This window comes from Girardinichthys multiradiatus, chromosome 12 (genome assembly GCF_021462225.1).
Source record: "Girardinichthys multiradiatus isolate DD_20200921_A chromosome 12, DD_fGirMul_XY1, whole genome shotgun sequence".
NCBI classification, from domain to species: Eukaryota; Metazoa; Chordata; class Actinopteri; order Cyprinodontiformes; family Goodeidae; genus Girardinichthys; species Girardinichthys multiradiatus.
In genome coordinates, this window is record NC_061805.1 from 26,540,346 (window position 1) to 26,563,347 (window position 23,002).

General features: G+C 40.4%; 1 protein-coding gene across 7 annotated transcripts in view; it reads left to right on the forward strand.

Annotated features, from left to right (window-relative positions):
• pde4d (phosphodiesterase 4D, cAMP-specific) overlaps nucleotides 1-23,002 on the forward strand; it is a 255,431-nt gene that overhangs the window by 88,124 nt on the left and 144,305 nt on the right. Inside the window, exons 1-2 of one of the 7 annotated variants that reach the window (XM_047381203.1) lie at nucleotides 15,235-15,383; nucleotides 18,600-18,665. The exons of 4 other annotated variants lie outside the window; for them this stretch is intronic. In XM_047381203.1, coding sequence (XP_047237159.1) covers nucleotides 18,640-18,665 — 26 coding nt within the window. In that variant the 5' untranslated portion in view covers nucleotides 15,235-15,383; nucleotides 18,600-18,639. Of the gene's footprint in view, nucleotides 1-15,234; nucleotides 15,384-18,599; nucleotides 18,666-23,002 lie in introns of those variants that run through there. 2 more of the 7 variants (XM_047381204.1, XM_047381205.1) reach the window with 2 other exon arrangements.

Genomic DNA, 23,002 nt, shown 5'->3' on the forward strand with positions numbered 1-23,002 from the left:
TGCTCCCCCTGATGCACTTTCTCTATTTCTTGATTTACTGACTCATACTTGCAAATAGGTCTGGTTGATGCACATCACCCCATACCAAGATAGAGTTATTCCCAATTTACATATCCTCTTTCTAACTATTTCTATTTCATTTCTCCTGATTGATAGATTCCTCATCCTTTTCCCATGCATTGCTGGTGAATGATTTCCTGCTGAGGGCCTCATGTCACCTGTCATATCTGTCTGTTCTCATCTTAAACGCTGCCATATGTGCTCATGTCAACCGGCCCTCTCCGGTCATGAAACATTGAAACAGCCCAGCAGTGACTGTCACCCCCTGAACGTCTGCTTCCGCTAGGTTTTGCTTATACATTACCAAAGCTGAATAAATTGGCCTCATTTCTCAATTGCTTTTGCATTTTACCAAACCTTGTTTTATTATTGTGTTATTTCTAAATTTTTTTTTTTCTAAGCCAAATCCATTTTGCAATTACAGACCCAGTTATTACTCATATTTTCTTGATTAGATGTTTTCAGTAAGGGTGGACTGAATTTGAAGGATGTGAGAAACAGATGGTGAACATGGTCCCTCAGAAACTGGGATAGAGTTCTCTGCTTTGCTGGATTAACCCCCTCTTGAAACCATTGATAGAAAATTTGTTATGCTCTCGCTGACCTCTTCTGTAAATATCTGGGTTATTATTTCTAACAACATTCAATAGATGGCTCGGTGATGGTAGACTGCAGACAATGATGCAAAGATGTACTTGAACTGATTCTGGCTGAAGATTATTGAAAAATGTGAACAAAGACTTATAGATGCAATTAAGAAAAACACAGTAGAAGACTAAAGAAGTGCTTTAGTTTGAGATACATCAATTTGGCTTATTTCTGATTTTTAAAAAGCTTTAACCTGCCAATACTAACTGTGGCTGACTCAAATCTTTCATTGAGGATTATATATAATATAAGGAGATATAAAAACAGCATTAAAAAAAATCTAACCGTCTTGCCATTTGCAGCAAATAATTATTTGGATTAAGGGGAACTGTTCTGTGACAGCAGTTGCAGTAAATCAAGGTTTTATTATTATTTTAAAACAAAATGATTATAGGGCTTTTTTTTAAACGCTTTGTGGTGTTGTTACGGTCTGAGGCCATTCGGTGTGCATAAGATTGTGTGGTTGCAGGTTGATGATTTGCTGGCCCACCTGTGCAGTTACTGTTTTGGGATTGGCTGGCTTCTCCAAACTCCTCCCGATGGGCATCCCTCTAAAACCTGACTGGACTGTTTGTCTCCTGCTCCTCCAATCACAAAAGAGACCCATCTATTTAATATAAACTGAGCTCGCCTGTCAATGAGGGCGGCTGTGATTTAACCTGAGCAACTCGTCTCTTTGTGGGGTTTCATATGAAATGTTTGACCTTGGTTTGTTAGTTGAAACGTTTGTTAATTCACACCAGTTTTTACTGTCTAGGTTGTAAGTGTTTGGTTAACTACCAAACATTTCTAAACTTCTGAAGGAAGGCAGACTCAGACGTTTCACTTGGGGAAATTGTTTGTTTAGTTTGATCAGAGACTGCAAGTGTTTTATTTGAGCTCCTTTGGTAATCAAACTTTTCTAGATGTAGTTTTTGTAAACTCTATGGTAAACTTGGTTTTGTTGGATACCTTATTTGTTTTCATCTGACTGTTGGTTGTATTTAAAAGAAGTTATTTTTGTAAACTGCTACTGAGGTAGGTGAGCAGGTGGTAGTAGCCTTTGTTTACAATGTTCAAACAGAACATGGAAACAAAGATGGGGGGGGATTCATGTAGCAAATGTTTCAAGGTTGGGAATCAAACCTCAGACGACAGTGTCGAGGACTTACCGCCTCCGGTCTACCACTATTTTTCTGAGAATTTAGATTTTTACTATAATCTACATTACTTTGAGATTTCAGAAAACCTAATTTTTCTAAATCCAACTTACCAGGACATAGATAGGTTGAAACCTCAAAAGGATGACACAGAACACCTATACTGTACTCTGCTCAGCCTTTCTGTTATCCACCGAGCCTTTCTTTTACTTGCTTTCTCACACCCTGAATGGACTACAGACGTTTCTTGCCATGTCAGAGAAAGTACAATTTACTGTACTTCCCCTGATTTAATTTTTAAACACCTAATATAGCTAACTTTGAATCATATTCCCTCCGCAACAGCTTCCACTTCGAATGGATGGATGCATGGGTAGCTTGATCACAGTATGAATACTACTTCTTCCTGACTGTTGAAATCATGATAAAGAACCTTTTACCATTGTTAGTTGGTGTATGTTTGTTGCAAAACTTTCAACATTTGGAATCGGTTGGTTTTTAGGTATATTGTATTATAGCCCTGGTTGATTGTCTGCATTGTCCACTGAATTATTCAGCCTTGCGTTTACATCACACAACTCTTTATGATCTTCTATGGAAGAATGAATGCTTGTATTTTCACTTTAATTGCTAAAAATCAAGCTTTGGTGACAAAGCAAAATTAAATTAAATAAAAAAATCTAATTAGGTGATAAATCCCACGTAAAGATACTCATGTTGGCAGAATTATACATAACTAAATGCCAACCATTGCCATCAGTTATGCCAGATCTTCTGTGGTTTAGAGTATACGTCCCAAAAGAAGCACAAGGTCATCTTCAATTTGCATGTTGCATAGTTCTTAGTCCTTGAGAAATGTGTGTGTGTGTGTGTGTGTGTGTTGTGGGTGAATACCTCATCTGACAGTGCATGCACAATTTATTTTGCATCGCTAATCTTGAGGTTCAGTGTGAGAAATACAATTTAACATTATGCATAAAATGATGGACAAAAAAACTTTTTTCTGCATTCTGAATTTATCATTCATATATTAGCATGTGTTTTTAGCATATACACATAGATGTTTTGACTGGAACGTGATAAGTGGCTCTGTGTCCCCATATACTTAGTATAACTCTAACCAGTGTCAGTTTATGTCCCACAGACTGCCTAAAAACACCAAATGATTGAAGCTTTCCCCCATCACAGACTGTGACTCTTGACAGTACACCATACAACTGTCTCAAACACGAAACCCTATCTGTCAATCTTCCAAAATGGAAGATTTCTTAACAGGAGAAAAGTGTAGAAATCAGCCCAGCCTGTTAGTCACCATTAGTTAAAATATTGACAGTGGTCTCCTCTCAACAACTCCAGGCCTCAACTTGTACTACTAATTTGAGGTTTACAGCTAAGTGGCCAATTGACTGCTTAATCATATTTACTTGTAAAAAAAATATCAAGGTATGTCATATTATAGAGTAATCATAATCTGCTGTAATTCCCCCAAATGCATTCACATAAGGTCACCTTGCTCATTTAGGGAACATCGAGGTCTAATGGGAATGGTGGCTGAATTTATAAATTGAGTGCATATGGCCTACTTAGAGCTGATACGCTGTGGAGGCTTAATGTTTAGATGCAGCACATAAATGTCTACCATTAGCTTGAGAATGGTGCATTCTTCTCTAGGTTTCACTTTTTTAAAATAAAAAGACATGCCTCGCAAAGCAGACTAAACTGTCTTTTTCCAAAACTAAACCATTAAAAAGGAATTCCTGTCACAAATAGACATGGACAAGCAAGCTTTTAGCAGGGCAGACACCCTGTCTACGTTTAAGGCTAGGCTTAAAACTTTCCTTTTTGATAAAGCTTATAGTTAGAGTGGCTTAGGTTATCCTGATCTATCTCTGTGTGTATGCTGCGATAAGCTTAGGCTGCTGGAGGACATAATGACCACTTTCACTCTCTTTGCTATATTCTCACACTACTCTCCAATTTTGCATTATTTGCTTTTGTTTCAGCTTTTAACTATGTTCTCTCTCTTTTCTCTTCCTAGAAGCTACACTTGGCCTGACTCTGTGTCTACCAGTAACACCTTTCTGGAAAGGGGAATCGTCCAAGCTTCTGCTGGCAACAACTTAATGCTCACCCTCTATCGATGATCCACATAGCCCTGTCTTTCAGTGTTTAACCCTTTCTCTCTCCTAGACATAGCTACTGACTGAGCTTTTACTGTAACTAATTATATGTGCTCTCTTTCATACAAACTTTAAAACGGGCTCAGAGTTTATCTGTTCTTTCTTTCTAGATGAAACATCTAAAGGAGCTACATCCATTAACATTTACTTTTTCTTCCCATAGAAAGGACTCCTGGATCAGTGCTTCTGTGCTCTTTTTGTGTCTCTGCTCTGTTCTCTCTAACCCCCAGTCGGTCATGGCAGATGGCTGCTCACACTGAGCCTGGTTCTGCTGGAGGTTTCTTCCTGTTAAAAGGGAATTTTTCCTCTCCACTGTCGCTACATGCATGCCCAGTATGAGGGATTGCTGCAAAGTCAGCGCCAGTGACTGTCCACTGTCTCTACATGCTCATCCAGGAGGAGTGACTGCTACAAGTCTCTGACTCAATGCAATCTGCTCGGTTTCCTTAGATAGAAAAACTTTTTATCCAATTAGAATAAATAACTGAATCTGACTGCACTGTACAATGGTTAGGATTAATTGGAATGTATTTTCTACCGCTTATTCCATAGTGGGTCGCGGGGAAGCTGGTGCCTATCTCCAGCAGTCTATGGGCAAAAGGCAGGGTACACCCTGGACAGGTCGCCAGTCCATCGCAGGGCAACACACAAATAACAATGCACACACTCAGTCATACACCTAAGGGCAATTTAGAGAGATCAATTAACCTAACAGGCATGTCTTTGGACTGTGGGAGGAAGCCAGAGTACAGTTTGGAGACCCTAACGTTTTAAGACCTTAATACTTTTTTATAGCAGTGACCACTAGACCATGCCTAGAGTCACGTCTGAGGGATCTTTGACTCCGAAGGGTCAGGTCTATGTTGGCGGAGGAGCTTATGAAAATTAAGTGGTTGGTCTGTGCCAAACAAATGTGCATTCCTGAGCTGTGCTGGGGTTTGCATCTTCACAGCAGCACACACTGCAATGTATTCAAACAGATGTTAAATCTCTGCAGCACTTGGATTTATATTGTGTAAAAACTGAATAAGTTAGGCTGGCTATTTTGAAAATAAAGAGTACCGGAAAACAATGGACATGAACAAAATAGCATTATTTCAGTTATTCTGTGAAGTGTTGCATAACTTTAACACCTGAGACAGAAGTACAACCAAATCCAGCATGGAATAAAAAAGGGTAAAGGGTAGGATGAAGAGTCCTGAAGAGTCATAAGACAAAGTATGTACTCTTCCAAACAGTTCACCACCAATCAGCCCAGTTGTGGTTATACCCCCAAAGCACTCAGCTGAGATAAGCTGACATATCAGTTAAAGTTGGGAAGGTTACAGGAGATCATTAAATGACAACTGTGTCATGATGACAAAACTAACACCACAACTTGCTGATACTCTTCACTATGAAGCCAGATGAGAGGCAAGGGTTGGATTTTCCATCACTGTTTTTTAGCTGTTAGAATAGTTTTTCATAGAAGTGTTTTTCAACTAAGGATTTAAAAGGAAATGATCCCTAACTGATTAGAAATTAGTAGGTTTGGACTATTCTTTCTTTCCCCCATTTTTCTACTATTATATTTTTCTATGCTTTCAATCCTACCCTACCATTTCTAAAAATCATACTTTAGTTCCTGTGAAATGTGAGCTTAACAGCTCTATACCATATCTTGCAAAAGTATTTATACCCTTTTAACTTTTTCACATTTTGTCACGTTACAGCCGCAAAACAAAAAGTAATGCATAATTGTGAAGTGAAAGCAAGATGGTTTTCAAAAATATTTACAGAAATAAAGATCTGCATATATTTTATCTACCTTTATTTTGAGATCCCTAAATAAAAGCTAGGGCAGCCTATAGCCACCTGATTTAATCTTAGTATAAATCCAGCTGTTCTGTGAAGCCTCAGAGGTTTTTAGAGAACATAGATAAACAAACAGCATCATGAGGATTAAGGAAAACAGCAGATAGATAAGGGATGAAGTTGTGAAAGAAGTTTAAACAAAGGAGCGGACCTTTTGGTTGGTGTCTGGGCTGGGGTTGGGAGTCGGGTCTTGGGGGTCGATTAGTGCTAGGGCATTTCATCTCTTGGGATTTTCGGGATTTTCCCTGGCTTTGGTGCATGGTCTGTTGGCTGGGGGAGGGGGTTCCGGCTGGGGAGTCTTGGCCGGGCAGTGTGGGGCAGTGATTGGAATGTAGTTTTGCTTTGGTGGACGGGCTAGCCAGCCTGCTTGGTGTGGCGGGGTATGCTGTGCGGGAATGTGTACGACCGGCATGCTGGCGTGCTGTGGTGGCCTTCCTCCGATGCTTCCTTCTGTGGCTCTGGCCCCCGGCCTGGCGCCGGGCTGCGGTCGTGGTTGGAATTGTGGAACACGTCTTGTACCTGCACTGGGGTGGCTGGCGGGTTGTGCTCTGCCTGAGGTGGTTGGTCGGCGGCGTGGAGGGTGGTGTTGAGCCAGAGCTGGGCCGTGTGTGGAGCTTGCGCTATGTGGATGGTTCTTCATCGGCCTTTCGGGGGTGGAGCTCATCTGCGGGGGTGTGCCCCTGCAGGGAGGGGATTTATGGCATTTGGGTTTGGGGGCATGTGTTTGATATCTGCGTCCTGGTTGGGAGTTTCCCTGTGTGGGAATTCATGTTAGGGTTCAGCGGGAGTGGGGAGCTCATGGAGTTGAGATTGGAATTCATTGGGGGGTTGGGACAGTTTCATCCACGGATGGTTTTGGTTAGTGGGCTTGTTTGGACCAGGTAGACCGCTCTTTGGTTCGTGCCCCCTCTGGAGTTGTAGTGGGGGGGTCAGGGTCTGGGCCAGAGTCGTTCAGGTTCAGCTGGTGCCGGCACTAGTCTGGGGCTGTCTGCCTTTCTCCATCCTGGAAGGAAGGGGACTACCTCCTGGGTCAGGGGACTGGTTGCCCCTCTGGGGTATCTGGACCTGGGAGTATAGAGTATGTATAGGGAGTATTGAGTGTACGACATCCATTGCTGTGTATCTTTAGATTGGGTGTGAGTTTTTTAATGTGTAGGCATGAGGTGGCAATGTGTAATTGTGACTTTGTGCACCTGTTTTGGTGTCAGGTTGGGTCTTGGGCTGCTCCCTCTTCTGGGTCAGCTTTGGCCCCCCATCAAATATGGGGCCTGTTTTGTCCCCACTACTCTCCCTGCTGGTGGCCAAATGAGCCAGAACTGTTCCACCACCTTTAAAAATTGACAACGTACTTTGAGTTTTAATTTGTTAGTTTAGTTAGGGATTCCTAACTAAAAGAGCAGGAGGTCCACTACCTCCATCATCCAAACACTTTGGGGTCCAAACATTTTAAATATACTGACAAATATATTTTCTTTCATTTAACATTTTATCAACACCGGAGTTTTTGTTTTTTAACTACTGATCAATTATTCATATGTCCATGAAATCATCTGCTAAAGATAAAAGTGCAATATAATTTAAGTACCAATATTAAACGCACATTGAATGGCTTTTCTCCATTTATCTTAAATGTGCGATTTTTATGGTCCACTTTACGTATTTTCGATAAACCCATCTTTTTTACCCACTCCACCAAGTTATTGTACTCTGAGCAAGCATGAGCTCCTAAGCTAGTAACTTAACAGCTATTGACAGTAATGTTAATAGCACCACAGTGCACTACACTAACAGCTGGAGGCGGAACTGCAGCCGCCATAGCTCCAGCCGTCAGTGGGTCAGTGGAAACACAACTGGTACCATACCGAGTAGAGTGAAACTGAGTGGAGCGGAGCTGCGCCGCCTAAAAGGAGCTGGTCGAAAAGGGGCATTAGCAACCCAGGTTCAAGGACCCTGCATAGCGTCTTCTTTGTCGTTTTCTTTCGGTTGGCATACAACGACGTGCATTACCACCACTAGCTGGCTTGGAGTGTGGACCAGAATGCCGCTGACACACATAGCTGCCCGTTTCGCCTGTTCAAAAGTCAGACGCGGCAGCTGGCAGGAATAAAATGTCTATATCTACATAGTAAATGAGAAAATGCTTTGTGGTCTGGACAAAACACCCTCTGGGTCCGGATTTGGATCGGAGTCCAGTGTTTGGGGACCCCTGTACTATAGCACAATAGTTTGCTTTTATGATTAAATCAAATAAAAGCATGTTTTCTTTCTGTTTTCAGGGTTTATTTTTAAGTTTTACAAGAGACTAAAGGTATTTTCTTGAATTTTACATTTATGGAAATTGACCCCAAAAAAAAATCACACTTTGTGACCTAACAAAAAAAAGCAAGAGAGCAAAGCAAAATTGTTCATCACATGACTAATTTAATGCTGTTGTAGACATTGTAGATAAAAAAATATTTCTGCTCTTTTTCATTTTGGCCAAAGTTATCAAGAGCCAATATGGAGCCTTAAGATATACAGCTGCAGGATGCAGACCCCTGAGCTGCACTGACAGGCCAAAAAAGAGGGCACTAATGAGAGAAGCCATCAAGAAGCTCATGGTAACTGTCAATGCCAACTTTATTTTGTATGACCATTTAAAGTCTGGTGGAGCTACCAAGATCCACTACTCAGGTGGAATAATTTGTGGATAGGACAACATTTAGTACACTCCATAAATCTGGGCCCGTATTCACAAAGAATCATAAGACTAAAAGTAGCTCCTAGTGACGTCATTCCAAGAAAAATCTTAGAATCTTAGAAGCCCCTAAGGTGAGGAAATGTTAAGAGTAGTAAGGAGCACTTTTAGTGAGTCTAAGAAAACACTACCGGCTTGATCGTGCAGGAATCCACCCCCTAAACAGTCTAATAAGTGAACACATACATTTCTATAACAATCATACAATTATTAATATAGAGATAAGATTAACTTTATTGTCTCCCTTGGTGGAAATAAAATTGTTTAAGCGGCAGGACATTAAAGGTGCAACTCCAGTAAGGTAATATTAGGAAGGATAAATAAATATTAGAAACAATAATAAATACCCATGAATAAAAAGTGGGCAAAATTACAAACACTAAAGTACAGAATGATTTGAATATTTACAGACTTTAAAATGTTATAAAAAATAAATTTGGAAAAACTGGGAAAAATTCCAAAATATATATTTATACATTAATACAAACTCTAGACAACAGTCCAATAATCTAAGAACTATATATATATATATATATAAAGAAGATGTAAATTAAGTATTTTCTGTATGGTACATGATGATGTCAGTAGCCTAAGCCTAAATCTACAATGCTCCTGTATTTGGAGAAGTTCGCTGGTGTGCTGCAATCTCCTCTCTAGCTTTTGATTGCAGCAGGTACCAGCGATGCATTGATCTGCTCGGGAATGCCTGTTCGCCCTGTGATCCCAGGACCAAATCTACTTTTCAACACTCCTCTCTTCTCCACCAGCTGGCTCTGCTCTTCAGTTTTCTCCACCTTTTTTTCTCTGTTTTGTTTTGGTCGTTTTACCAAACTAAGCCTCATTATACAAGGAGGTCACAGTAAAATGCAGAATTTTTATAATAATATGAAATAAATTAATATGAAAAAGATGCTGTATGAAAACGACCAGTGTTAGGACCCCAATGGCAGGGTAGCGAATGGAGGCGCACATTAAGGTAAGTAAAAACTGATTAACAGATTTGGTTCGTGGTAAAGGACCCACACAATCCATGATGATACGTTCAAATGGTTCTTTCACTGCAGGAATTGGATGGAGTGGAGCATTCGGTATGGTCTGGTTAGGCTTTCCAGCCATCTGACATATGTGGCAACTGCGGCAGAATTTAACCACATCTGTTTTTAATCCAGACCAGTAAAGGTCTTTTAAAATAAGTTGGTACGTTTTTGAAACACCCATATGTCCTGACCATTTGCTTTCATGTGCTAATGATAAAATGTTCTGTCGATATCTAGAAGGAACCACATTCTGTAAAGCTATGTTCCAATCACCACCAGGAAGCAGAACAGGACACAATCTACGCATTAAAATTCCATCATCCAGAAAGAAAGATACACCTTCTTCCTTGGCCGCATCAGCACTTACCACACCTTCCAAATAGGGTTTTAACGTTGGATCCGACAGCTGAGAAGTGCGCAGGTGAGCGCGAGTGATTGGCAAAGCACTATTGGGGGTCAGCAGTACATCCTCACTGGTCAAATCCGGAACTGCAGAAGCCTCTGTAACCAAGTCGGGTTCCCCACCAGCTGAGAAAACTGACATAAACAAACTGTCAGACAAATCCAAATCATCAATTTTAGCCTTTTTCTTACGTTTTTGTACATGAGAAAGTACACCAGTTGGGTTCACTTTGGGAGATGACTTTTCAGAATCAGAATCAGCTTTATTGCCAAGTTCGTACATACAAACAAGGAATTTGCCTCCGTTACACTTTGCTCTTTTGTTCTGTTTTTGCATTACAGAATATACAAATTTACAATTTACAATGTACAATATACACATATCTAATAAAAAAGGTGCATTTGCAACATCGGTATGCTTTTGTTCTGTACTCTATTGAATGTTCATCAGAGAAACAGCCTGGGGGAAGAAACTGTCTCTGTGGCTGCTGGTTTTAGTGAACAATGCTCTGTAGCGGCGGCCTGAAGGTAAAACTCTGAACAGTTTATGTGCAGGGTGTGTGGGGTCTGCAGAGATTTTGGCAGCTCTTTTCTTGACCCTAGACCTGTATAAGTCCTGGATGGAGGGAAGGTCAGCTCTGATTATTCTCTCTGCAGTCCTGATTATTTGTTGCTGTCTGGACCTGTCCTGTTTTGTGGATGAGCCAAACCACACTGAGATGGATGAAGACAGGGCAGTTTGAATGATGGCAGTGCAGAAGATGACCAACAGCTCCTGTGGAAGGTTGAACTTCTTGAGTTGCCTCAGGAAGTATAGTCCCTGCTGGGCCTTCTTTCGAACAGTGTCTATGTGTGGAGACCATCTCAGGTCCTCAGAGATGGTGGTTCCTAAGAACCTGAAGTGGTCCACGGCCGATATAGTGTTGTTGAGGATGGTGAGGGGGTGTATGGGGGTGGTGTTCTCCGAAAGTCCACCACCATTTCCACAGTCTTGAGTGGGTTCAGTTCAAGGTAGTTCTGACCGCACCAGTGTACCAGCCGATCCACCTGCTGTCTGTATGCAGACTCATCACCATCCTGGATCAGTCCAATGACAGTGGTGTCGTCTGCAAACTTAAGGAGTTTCACGGACGAGTCCGATGAGGTGCAGTCATTTGTGTACAGAGAGAAGAGGAGTGGGGATAGAACACACCCCTGGGGGGCACCAGTACTTATTGATCCGGATCGGGAGAAGATGCTCCCCAGTCTCACCTGCTGCTGTCGGTCTGTCAGGAAGCTGTTTATCCACTGACAGGTGGAGGCTGGGACGCTGAGCTGTGTGAGCTTCTGGTGGAGGATGTCTGGTATGAATTTGATGTCTGGGAAATGAGTTTTAATTTTTCAGGAATAATGACCTTTTTCATCTCCAGTTTCCAAGTGTTTTGGTACATCTAAAACCTCTAATGCAGGAGTTACCTTACCACCAGCAATATCATTACCTAACAGTAATGCGACACCTTTGATAGGTAGTGCTGGGCAGACGGCAATAGGAAAAAGTCCTGAGATTATTTTGGAATTTAAATGTACCAGATGTACAGGCCGAGGAACATAGCCGATTTCTACGCCCTGTAGAATTGCACTATATCCACATGATGGCTGATCAGAAAACGGTAATGTCAGCTAAAATAATTGACTGAGAACCTCCAGTATAACGCAGAATGCGAATAGAACGCTGATCTTCAGGTGGTCCAGTGAGTGAAACTAGTGCATCTGACACAAAAGGGTGGAAGCAAGGATCTGGTGTGCAGTCAACTTCAGCTCTTACAATGTTCGGTTTTCTCTTAATGAGTCCTACACCTTTAGGTTGAGACTGAACAGAGGTTTGTGTTTTCCGTTTTAAAGCTAAACAGTTAGCAATGACATGCCCTGTTTTATGACAATAAAAACACTCTCTGTCTTCTTTCAATTGTATGGGCTTGACTTTGTCACACGTCTTAACAACGGAAGTTTTGTTCGAATTGGACTGAAAAACTGTTTTGTGGATTAGCACATACTCATCAGCAAGGACAGCAGCAGTAGACAAAGACTACTTTCTGTTCATTCAAATGCATTGCAATGCATTCAGGCAAACAGGTCTTAAACTCTTCTAACAAAATGAACTCTTTTAAGCTGAGAAAGTTTGAGACTTTACAGGAAGAACACAATCTGTCAAAAGAGTTCCCTTTTCCCTACTCAACATAGGTTTGACTGGGAGTTTTCTTAAAAGACCTACATTTTTGTCGGTAAGCCTCGGGGACAAGTTCATAGGCTTTTAAGATGGCAGCCTTTACCTTTTCAAAATCTAGAGTGTCAGCAAGAGGGAGAGTTGCAACAACCTCTTGAGCTTTTCCATAAAGTTTACATTGCAACAGAAGTGATCAGACTTCAGGAGGCCACTGCAAAGCTTTTGCTATCTTTTCAAAAGCTGCGAAGTAACAATCTACTTCCGCTTCTCGGAATTCAGGCACTAGAGCAACATACTTTGTAATATCGAAAGGTCTAATTTGAGATGAAGTAGCGGAAGAACCAACAGAAGTGGAGTTTACTGCAATAGCAGGTACATTATTTCTAGCCTGAGATTCAAGCTCTAACTGAGGTATTTTTATAGCTGTTTCTGCTTCAATTTCCAACCTTTTTAGTTCTAGTTGGAACTGCCTTTGCTGTGCCTTTTCGTGGGCCTCAAGGTGCAGTCTAGCGAGTCGGACTTTAATCCGAGCATCAGCTTTTGACCCAGCCGAACTACTGGCGTCAGAGAGGGGGTTAAACCGAGGGAGTGTTTAAGGAGTCTTAATCCCCATCCCCACCTCAGCATCCACATCTGGAGAGACTGCTGGGGGTTTTCCCAAAACCTTCTTACCACCTTCATCAGAAGAAAGGGCCATGGACTGAGCTACAGCAGCAGAAGTCAAAGCAGGTTGAGCCACAGAACTCACAGGTATCTCAGAAAATACAAGAACTCCTTGTTCTACCAATTTCTCCACTACAAGATTCCTTAGTTCCTTAAGGAGCTGTTTTGGATAAGAAATGCAGAAATGTGCTGCAATTTGTGCCCAATCATCTTTTCCACATGACTAGTAATTCAAGAGAGGGACTTTCCAAAAACTGTTTTACATCGAACTGTACCATACTAAAATTTTGCACAAGTGGCAGCTGGGGCCTACCAAGGCCTTATCACGTACTGTACTGACAAAGACAATTTTCACACTTTCCGTCACTGGATTCTTTTAAAGAGATCCCGGACAAGCCCCCATTAAATGTTACAACCCCACTCGGTCTAGGGGTAGGGGGAAGTAAATATTTGAACCAGGTGTTATTGGTTTTGTGAAATAGAGTATTTTATTGCTTTTCAGTTCAGGTTCTCTTAGTTTTAACAAAGTACAAACAAAAGAAGGGTACTTAGGAAGTACAAGCCATTTAAAATAAAAGGGAGTAAAATCCAAAATACATAATAACCAAGAATTTAACAAAATATACAACAACCAGTATAACTAGGGTTGCCAACTGCTTGATAAATAAATAAGGGACACCTCCTGGTAGGGCTATCCAACCCCACTGTCTGCACCTCTACCGGCCTGGTGATTTTTTTTCACCCTTTTTCTTTGTGTGAAATGACTTTGGAAACATTGGACTCGAACCCAAGTTTAATTCGATGCATGTTTTGACTGATACAAATATCCATGGAAAAATAATTATTCAGCAATTTATAAAATAATTTATTCTTTTTGCAAAACAAAATTACTAGACAAAAACAAATATCGTTCTAAAATAAATAAACCACTATTGAAAAGACCTCCGTCCTGCTTAACTTAAAACAATATAAAAAAGCATAACAGTATAATGCAAAACATTTTCGCATTTAGTGCAAACAAAAAGTCTGTAGAAAAGTTGTAAACATAAACACTCATGCCTTAAAGGCCATGACTGTACGGGTGTAGTGAAAAAAATATTGAACTAGTGAACTAAAAACTGCAGTGCTGAAATATGTGGAAACAACCTATTTTTTCCATTTATATTTCATGTGAGCTCTTGCTGCTGCAAGGAGTTGTTTGCTTTTCAGGATTACCGAGTAAAACTCTGAGCAGGACATTTCATTAATTAGACTGACAATTAGCTCACTTCTCATTAATTCAGTAGAACATTTGTTCCTCACATCCACTTATTTTTCATGATGGAGAAAAGATTTTCCTCAAACCCACAAGATTCCTCATATCTATCTATCTATCTATCTATCTATCTATCTATCTATCTATCTATCTATCTATCTATCTATCTATCTATCTATCTATCTATCTATCTATCTATCTATCTATCTATGTTGTTTGAGCTTTCACGGTGTCCGTAGATCTCCTGCGTTACGAGCGCTGAACAAGCACGGGGCTTTTTTGTCGCGTGAGCGGCGACAAGACGCTGGGGAAACCACATCTGATGGGAAAACGCGAATCGACGTTTGTATCTAACCTTAGCAACGGTACCTGCTGGCCAATGAGATGAGCCGAAATATTCTGTAAGCTCATTGGTCACAGAGCAGGATATGGCTGGTAATGAATTTACCGTAATGTTAAATATAAAGCACCCCATCATTTATTAATTCTATTGACATTTTAGTGAAGATTTTTGATCCACCTAATAATACGGGACTACGTGCGTCCCGTTTTAGCTCAATACGGGACGTGTACTTTTTATTCTAAATATGGGACAATTCCGTTTTTCAAGGGACGGTTGGCAACTCTAAGTATAACACAAAATAATCCCTCAAAAGGAGGGACAAGCTAACTCAACAGTTTCTTAAAGCAAAGGGTCCCAGCTAACAACAAGCAAACAAACAATCCAAGATAAAGCTTAACAAGCTTTAAACAAACTCCTCACAGTCAAGTTGGAAAAGTATTCCCAACAAAGCAAACAAGCTGACCAGCAAACAGGTAAGCACACAAACAAAGCAAGTTAATGTTTCAAGACACCCAGGTCAAAAAGTGGTGAGCTATTCACTCTAAATCACAACTGCCTTTAGTGGCAGGTGCAGAGAGCGATGTCTTCAATGATTGGCGGCGAATTTGGAAGAACCAGGAAATGAATAGTCCAACATGAACTCCCGGAGATGTCCAGCAGGAGGAGTGCAAAGCGCACAGGGAGATCCGAGTCCGTCAGGAACAACGAAGAAGAATATCCAGCGAAGAAGATCATATTAACCAGGGGAGGTCAAGTAGGAGGGAAGAAGAAGAAATCGAATCCCATCAGAAACAGCGCTACCAACAGCACGGAGTAAAACGGCGCTTTGCAGCGACATCGGCCGGCCAGGCTGCTGATGAGGGTACAAAACAAAACACACAAACACACGTACGTACATACGGCCACCAGCCGTAACAACCAGCATGCCAAGTAAACTTAATAAGAAGCAAATTAAAATAATTATGAGCATGTAAATAAACTACATTCAATCATGTTGATGCTGTTTGACAACTATTTAATTTTGTCATCATCATGATTTACACATTTCGGAATCTAGTCTAAATTCTGTCATTGATTATCACTGATTACTTGGAGTGCATTTTTTTATGTGTTTGTTTTTTTTTTTTTTTTAACAACCTATCAGAACTCTTAGAAGACAGCGTCACACCTAGCAACAGGGTCAACCACAACTCCTCACTAAGATTGGAATTTCTGAATCACTCTTAAGCTATACTCTTTGGCAGGACTTTTTAGGCTAAGATATGAGCTCTCTGGGAGGAATCTTTGTGAATATGGGCACTGGCCTTTAAAGGTGACTGAAAAGAAGAAAGCTATTGTTGAAAAAAGCCATGAAAAGTTGCATTCTCAGTGTGCCTCAAGCTATTTTGGGGACACATCGAACATTTGGAAGAAGGTTCTTTGGTCCAATGAGACAAAAATTAAACTACATGAAAAATGTTTTGTGTGACAGAAAACTGACACATTATGCTGAACAAACCAACCCCACAGTTAAACGTGGTGGTGGCAACATCATGCTGTGATGGCAACATCATACAGAGTTCACCCTTTAACTGTAGCAAAATGTGGTTTTACACTTTTGAGGAATTATAATCCATCCATAGTGTGTACACTGATATAACAGGGCTCTGCTGAAAGTTTGCAGAACTTGTTTTTCACACCATTTCTGTACTCCATAAAACCCTGAACTCTCATCAGTATCTTGACTCATTTATCTTTTCATGTCTTGCTTCATTCATCACGTGTCAGTTTTTGTTTTAGCTACAAATAGCAGAGGCTGTATTGCGTGGAATGGTGAGCATTTTGATCTCCGTACCAGTGATAGAGGTTCTACACATTATCAAATTACAAGACAACTTTGCCATGGTTAAAATCCCAAATACGTCTGTGTTGCCCCTTTTCCTTCTATCCGCACCTCAGCATGGCTGTAAGGTCATGAGCTGCACATTTTTGTAACGTTTCATATGCTCGACGCTATATTGGGTGAGGTATGCAAGCCAGCTTATTTCCCCAGAGTCTCTGTTTAATGAGACAGTCCTTCATATTGAGTCAATATTTCTTTTTTTGTCTTCTATCATCAGCAGAAACAAGTCTCTCTGAAAGACTAAATGTATTTTTTCTTTCCTTATGTTAAAACAGATTATGACAGTGTGTGATGCTGCCTGTGTGTGATTTGCACAAACAAAGAGATTATTGATACCTTGAATAATAAAAAAGATGTGTTTTTCCACTCGTCTTTTTTTAGGTTTTGTCCTTGCCTGCTTGTGGCGGCGTCCTTATCACAAGGACATTGCATGAAGCAGATATTGAGTCTCGGTTTTCTACCAGAGCTTGTGACTACTGTAGTAAAAGGGATTTCTAGAGGATTTTAAAAGTAGTGAGACAACTATAGTGACTTCCTAAAAGTAATAATTCTTTATCACCTTGAATATAGTAGCTATATCAAGGAAGAGAGCATTTTAGTCACTGGCTTTCAATCAGGTGTGTAAATTTCCGGCCATACAACAAAATGATTGACCTTATGCTGTTTATTTTATATCGCAGTGATTGTTTTAGCTTTTATTGCATGAGAACGTCAGATTTATTCCTGACTCAGATTAACCTAGTAACATATCTCAATGAAAGAATGACGTTCAAAATGTTACACATTTGTGTTTTCAAAGTTTTATTGATCCACTCTCATACATACACAAATAAAGGGGTTGGACAATGAAAGTGAAACACCTGGTTTTAGACCACAATAATTTATTAGTATGGTGCAGGGCCTCCTTTTGTGGCCAATACAGCATCAATTCGTCTTGGGAATGACATATACAAGTCCTGCACAGTGGTCAGAGGGATTTTAAGCCATTCTTCTTGGAGGATAGTGGCCAGGTCACTACGTGATACTGGTGGAGGAAAACGTTTCCTGACTCGCTCCTCCAAAACACCCCAAAGTGGCTCAATAATATTTAGATCTGGTGACTGTGCAGGCCATGGGAGATGTTCAACTTCACTTTCATGTTCATCAAACCAATCTTTCACCAGTCCTGCTGTGTGTATTGGTGCATTGTCATCTTGATACACGGCACTGCCTTCAATGTTTGAACCATTGGATGCACATGGTCCTCAAGAATGGTTCGGTAGTCCTTGGCAGTGACGCGCCCATCTAGCACAAGTATTGGGCCAAGGGAATGCCATGATATGGCAGCCCAAACCATCACTGATCCACCCCCATGCTTCACTCTGGGCATGCAACAGTCTGGGTGGTACACTTCTTTGGGGCTTCTCCACACCGTAATTCTCCTGGATGTGGGGAAAACAGTAAAGGTGGATTCATCAGAGAACAATACATGTTTCACATTGTCCACAGCCCAAGATCTGCACTCCTTGCACCATTGAAACCGACGTTTGGCATTGGCATGAGTGACCAAAGGTTTGGCTATAGCAGCCCGGACGTGTATATTGACCCTGTGGAGCTCCCGACGGACAGTTCTGGTGGAAACAGGAGAGTTGAGGTGCACATTTAATTCTGCCGTGATTTGGGCAGCCGTGGTTTTATGTTTTTTGGATACAATCCGGGTTAGCACCCGAACATCCCTTTCAGACAGCTTCCTCTTGCGTCCACAGTTAATCCTGTTGGATGTGGTTCGTCCTTCTTGGTGGTATGCTGACATTACCCTGGATACCGTGGCTCTTGATACATCACAAAGACTTGCTGTCTTGGTCACAGATGCACCAGCAAGACGTGCACCAACAATTTGTCCTCTTTTGAACTCTGGTATGTCACCCATAATGATGTGTGCATTTCAATATTCTGAGCAAAACTGTGCTCTTACCCTGCTAATTGAACCTTCACACTCTGCTCTTACTGGTGCAATGTGCAATCAATGAAGACTGGCTACCAGGCTGGTCCAATTTAGCCATGAAACCTCCCACACTAAAATGACAGGTGTTTCAGTTTCATTGTCCAACCCCTGTATTTCCCCTGTACACACTCAAAGGTCACTATTAGCTACACCTTGCTGGTCCCAGGTTTGACTCTAAAAATGATTAACTATCCTAATTCTTCTTGGTATAGGTTCAACAAGGTGTCATTCTGGGATGTTGGTCTTCATAATATGGATCACACAGCGGCTACAGATCTGTAAGCTGCACACACAATGCAAATCTTCCACAAAATCATAATGTGGATCTGTTGGATTGATATCTGGTGACTGTGCAGAACACAGTAAACCCATTGCCAAATATCAGAAAATATTTCAGATATTTGGACAGTTTTTTCACCTGACTATAATATTTTCCACAATAAAAATCTTTACCAGAACTAAAGTTAGATAGTTCCTGTATAAAAATAACTACAGATAACTGCAAAAGATAATTCTTGCTTTTCTGACCTCTGTGAAGTTTAAACAGATTTGACACAACTGTCTTAAATCTTATGTACAGAAACTTTCTGTTTCTTGGGGTCCAAGTAAAAAGAATCTTTCATATTATAGGTTGGTTTCTGCCATTTAAGTACCTTAGACAAAACAATTCTAAAAGTAACGTGTTTCAATCTGAAGCACCAGGTGAACAGAGATGCTGGCAGACTAATCCTGTAAAACTGTTACTTGGCTGCGCCTCTGGAATGGTCAAAGAAAACATGAACAAGCAACAATAATGGGAAAAATAATGAAAATAACCAACAGTTACTAAGACTGAAGCCTTTCTAAGTGTAAAATACAAATATTTTGAGGGCGGGGGCCACAGAGAGCGTACTGTTTTTATTCAGTAAAAGAACAAGAAAATGACTAATGCCCAAATCTCTTAAAAGCTGAACAAGAAATGAATATTGGGATAACATTGTTGAGGCCAGTGAATGTGTTGCTTCGTGTCAGCAAAGTGAAGTTGCCCCTGGAGTCTCTCAGCAAACAGTAAAACTTGCCTCTCTACATGAGTGTCTGGTTTCTATAATTGGAAACCATCTTGTCAGTTGTGTTGAACAGAGGCAAGTAGACAGACTTGACAAAAGATAGTGTTGCTCTTGGTAAAGCTTTTCTTTCTTGTCTTTATTGTGCAATTTGGTGACTCATGGCTTGTGAGACAAAGAAAAGAAAAAAAGGTTCTTATGACAAGGTATGTAATCATATTAGACTGTAAGCTATAAAAGTCGTGAACTACCATACCCCGCTGTGAAAGTGGTATTATTGGGCAAGCATTTCTCTGGATGTATACTCTATCTGGATCTGTGATTTTTTTTACAACGTTTTGTATTTCTCATGTTTATCATCAGTAAAGATTTGCTCCTTCAGCTGTGTTTTTTCTTTTAATATGTGGCTTGGCACCAATTTTGATCTCTGATGTGTGATTTCTCCAGCCCTGAAGATAGAGGTACTAAAAGAGCATTACTGATCATGAATAAAATTGGTTTTATATTAAGATCAAAATGGAACTGATAATTTAAAAAAGATAGATATCTGATCTTTAAAAAAAAGTTTCTTCCAAAATGGTGAAAGTTTGAAGTAACCCTTAAATCCACATCTTATTTTTGGCTGAACACAGAATGTATCTGGCTCATTGAACACCAACTAAAGGTGTAAGCCTACAAGTTGGTTGTGCATTTTACTAGACACACCTTCTCATTCAAAGAGTTGTCTTTATTTTCATGACTATGAATATTGTAGCTTCACACTGAAGGCATCAACACTATAAATTAACACATGTGGAATTATATACTGAACAAAAAAGTGTGAAATATATATATATATATATATATATATATATATACACACACATGTATATATATATAAAACAACAGAAATACTTTCCAGTCCAATTCTGACCTGTCTAACCAGCAAACCCTTAGCAAAATGAGACAAAGTTTGGTTAGGAATTTAAAATGAACATTAACTGCTTGCTAAATGCCTGAGTTTTTAGTTTAAGAAACCCAAAGAAATTCACTTATACCTCCAACTAGGCTATTTTCTAGTACTTGCACAGTAGTAGCCTCGCAAAATTGAAAAATCGTACGATGGGATATTATTCATAAAATGTTTGATGGTGATATTGGTTGTGATACAATTGTCCTCACTCTTTCCATCTATGTTCCTTTATCGCTTTCTGTGGTCTTTAGCATCTTGGGCACTGTAATCTGAGTTAGATGTGAGCATCTAACAGACTGAATATAGTATTAATGGCATGCCAGGTGTTAATGTGACCACTGAATACATTAGCAAATAATTATTGCATTTCTGTCAGTCCTTTGGAAAATTCATGTCATACATTGATATTTTAATGAGTTTATGATTGCCATATACTGTGCAGCACAATTGCACAGTTTTGTGGAGAAAAAATATAGCATTAGCAACCGTGAGTCAATGCCAGGTTTGAAATTTCATTAATAAGTAAGGTTAGGTGAAAGGTGAGAAGACTTTCACATAAAGATGTGCTGACTTTTAGTCAAATTTTCAACTTCCGTTTTTGGGTGTAAAAGGGACAATTACTGACCTGAAGTCGCTAAAAGTACTATTTTTCATGTAAATGACATAAAAGGTCAGCTCTCCTTTTGCTTTTGTCATTGCTTCAAAACTCGTACTCGTACTCGTCGTCTTCCGCTTTATCCGAGACCGGGTCGCGGGGGCAGCAGACTCAGCAGAGACGCCCACACGTCCCTCTCCCCAGACACCTCCTCCAGGGGGAGCCCAAGGCGTTCCCGGGCCAGCCGAGAGACATAGTCCCTCCAGCGTGTCCTGGGCCGTCCCCTGGGACTCCTCCCGGTGGGACGTGCGTGGAACACCTCCTGAGGAAGGCGTCCAGGAGGCATCCGGTATAGATGCCCGAGCCACCTCAACTGGCTCCTCTCGATGTGGAGGAGCAGCGGCTCTACTCCGAGCCCCTCCCGGATACGGGTGCGGTTGCCACAGTAATGGCGGCACTGTGCCGGTCCTTTGTGGTGAAGAGAGAGCTGAGCCAAAAAGCGAAGCTCTCGATTTACCGGTCGGTATACGTTCCTACCCTCACCTATGGCCATGAACTTTGGGTCATGACCGAAAGAACGAGATCCCGGATACAAGCGGCTGAAATGAGCTTCCTCCGTAGGGTGGCCGGGCACTCCCTTAGAGATAGGGTGAGGAGCTCGGCTTCAAAACTCTTCAACACTATTAACATACTAGGCTCATATATAAACTGGTTGAGGATATTTTGGCAGAGATCTTTATAAATTTTACAAACTCAATATTCTTTAGAATTAAAAACATTTAGTTTATTCAAAGGTTACTGTGTGATGTCTAAATCCTGACCAGTCAGGCCGCTCGGCCTCTAATTGTGTGACATTCCTACTGGGCCCAAAACTTTACCATCTGTCCTGAGTAATTAAAGTGTTATGAGGTCCACTCCTCTGCAGATGTCTGACAGATCTGTGCTGCACTAATGAGACAGTTTCTTAAATTAACAGCCTTTCTGGGTCTTTCTAAAGCTGGTTAACAATAGCCCCAAAGACAAGCTTTGTCCTGTAACCGGTTTAGACATAGACTGTGCAGCGATTAGATGGGAGAAATGTAATGTCCTTCTTTCTGTTCTCCTTTTAAATCATATGGATAATGTTAGAAGCTCATTGCAAGTCTTTTAATTCTGAATACTGACAGTTCAACTACCAAAGGTAATTCCAATATCAGGACTGTACAAGGAATTACGTCTTAGTTGGCTAATTTAAGTATGACTGCAAACAACTATCCATTACAAAGTGATCCTGTAATGTCAGATAAAATCAGTTTACAACAACCACACAGATGCAAATTCGCTTCCTGATTTAATTGTTGACCCACATAAACAGGCACAGGTCAGCTTTTTCCTCTCCTGGTGACCTTAGCTGGCTTTCCCTGCTTTTTTCTGTTTGTGACTCCCACAGCATGGCCTTTATTGACAAATTACTGAATTCATATTTTTTAGGTATTTTCTGGCACACCTGAGCTGCACTAAAGCACAAAAAGATGAATTTTCAAATAAAACATTTCTTATTAGCAGCTTGATTTTTAGATTACAATGTTGACTGCATGTTTTTATAGAAACAGAGTTTAACTCAAATTAAGTAATTAGTCATATTAAAGCATCATCAATAAATAATAACTCCTCATCTTCTCATCCAGAAACAATTCATTTCAAAACCTTCAAAATCCCACATGCTTTAAATATCACTGCTCTTTGTTTATAATTATTTTCAATTACAAACATATGTATACTAGAAATATAAATTTTATTATTTTTCACTAGCTTGTTGATTATTAAACTTTTTGCCTCACATTTTATAAAGCTATTTAATTTTTTTTTAACTGCATTATTCAACAAATCCACGATTAAAAGCTACAATTATGAATTCAGTTCCTCACTTCTTGTTTGGTTATACCCGAGGTCTATCAGATATCACGGTGTATTTTATAGTTTCCTTCCTGGTCATGTTTTAGGGCTGTGGCATTTTTCTTTGGCAAGACGTTTGTTAGGTATTAT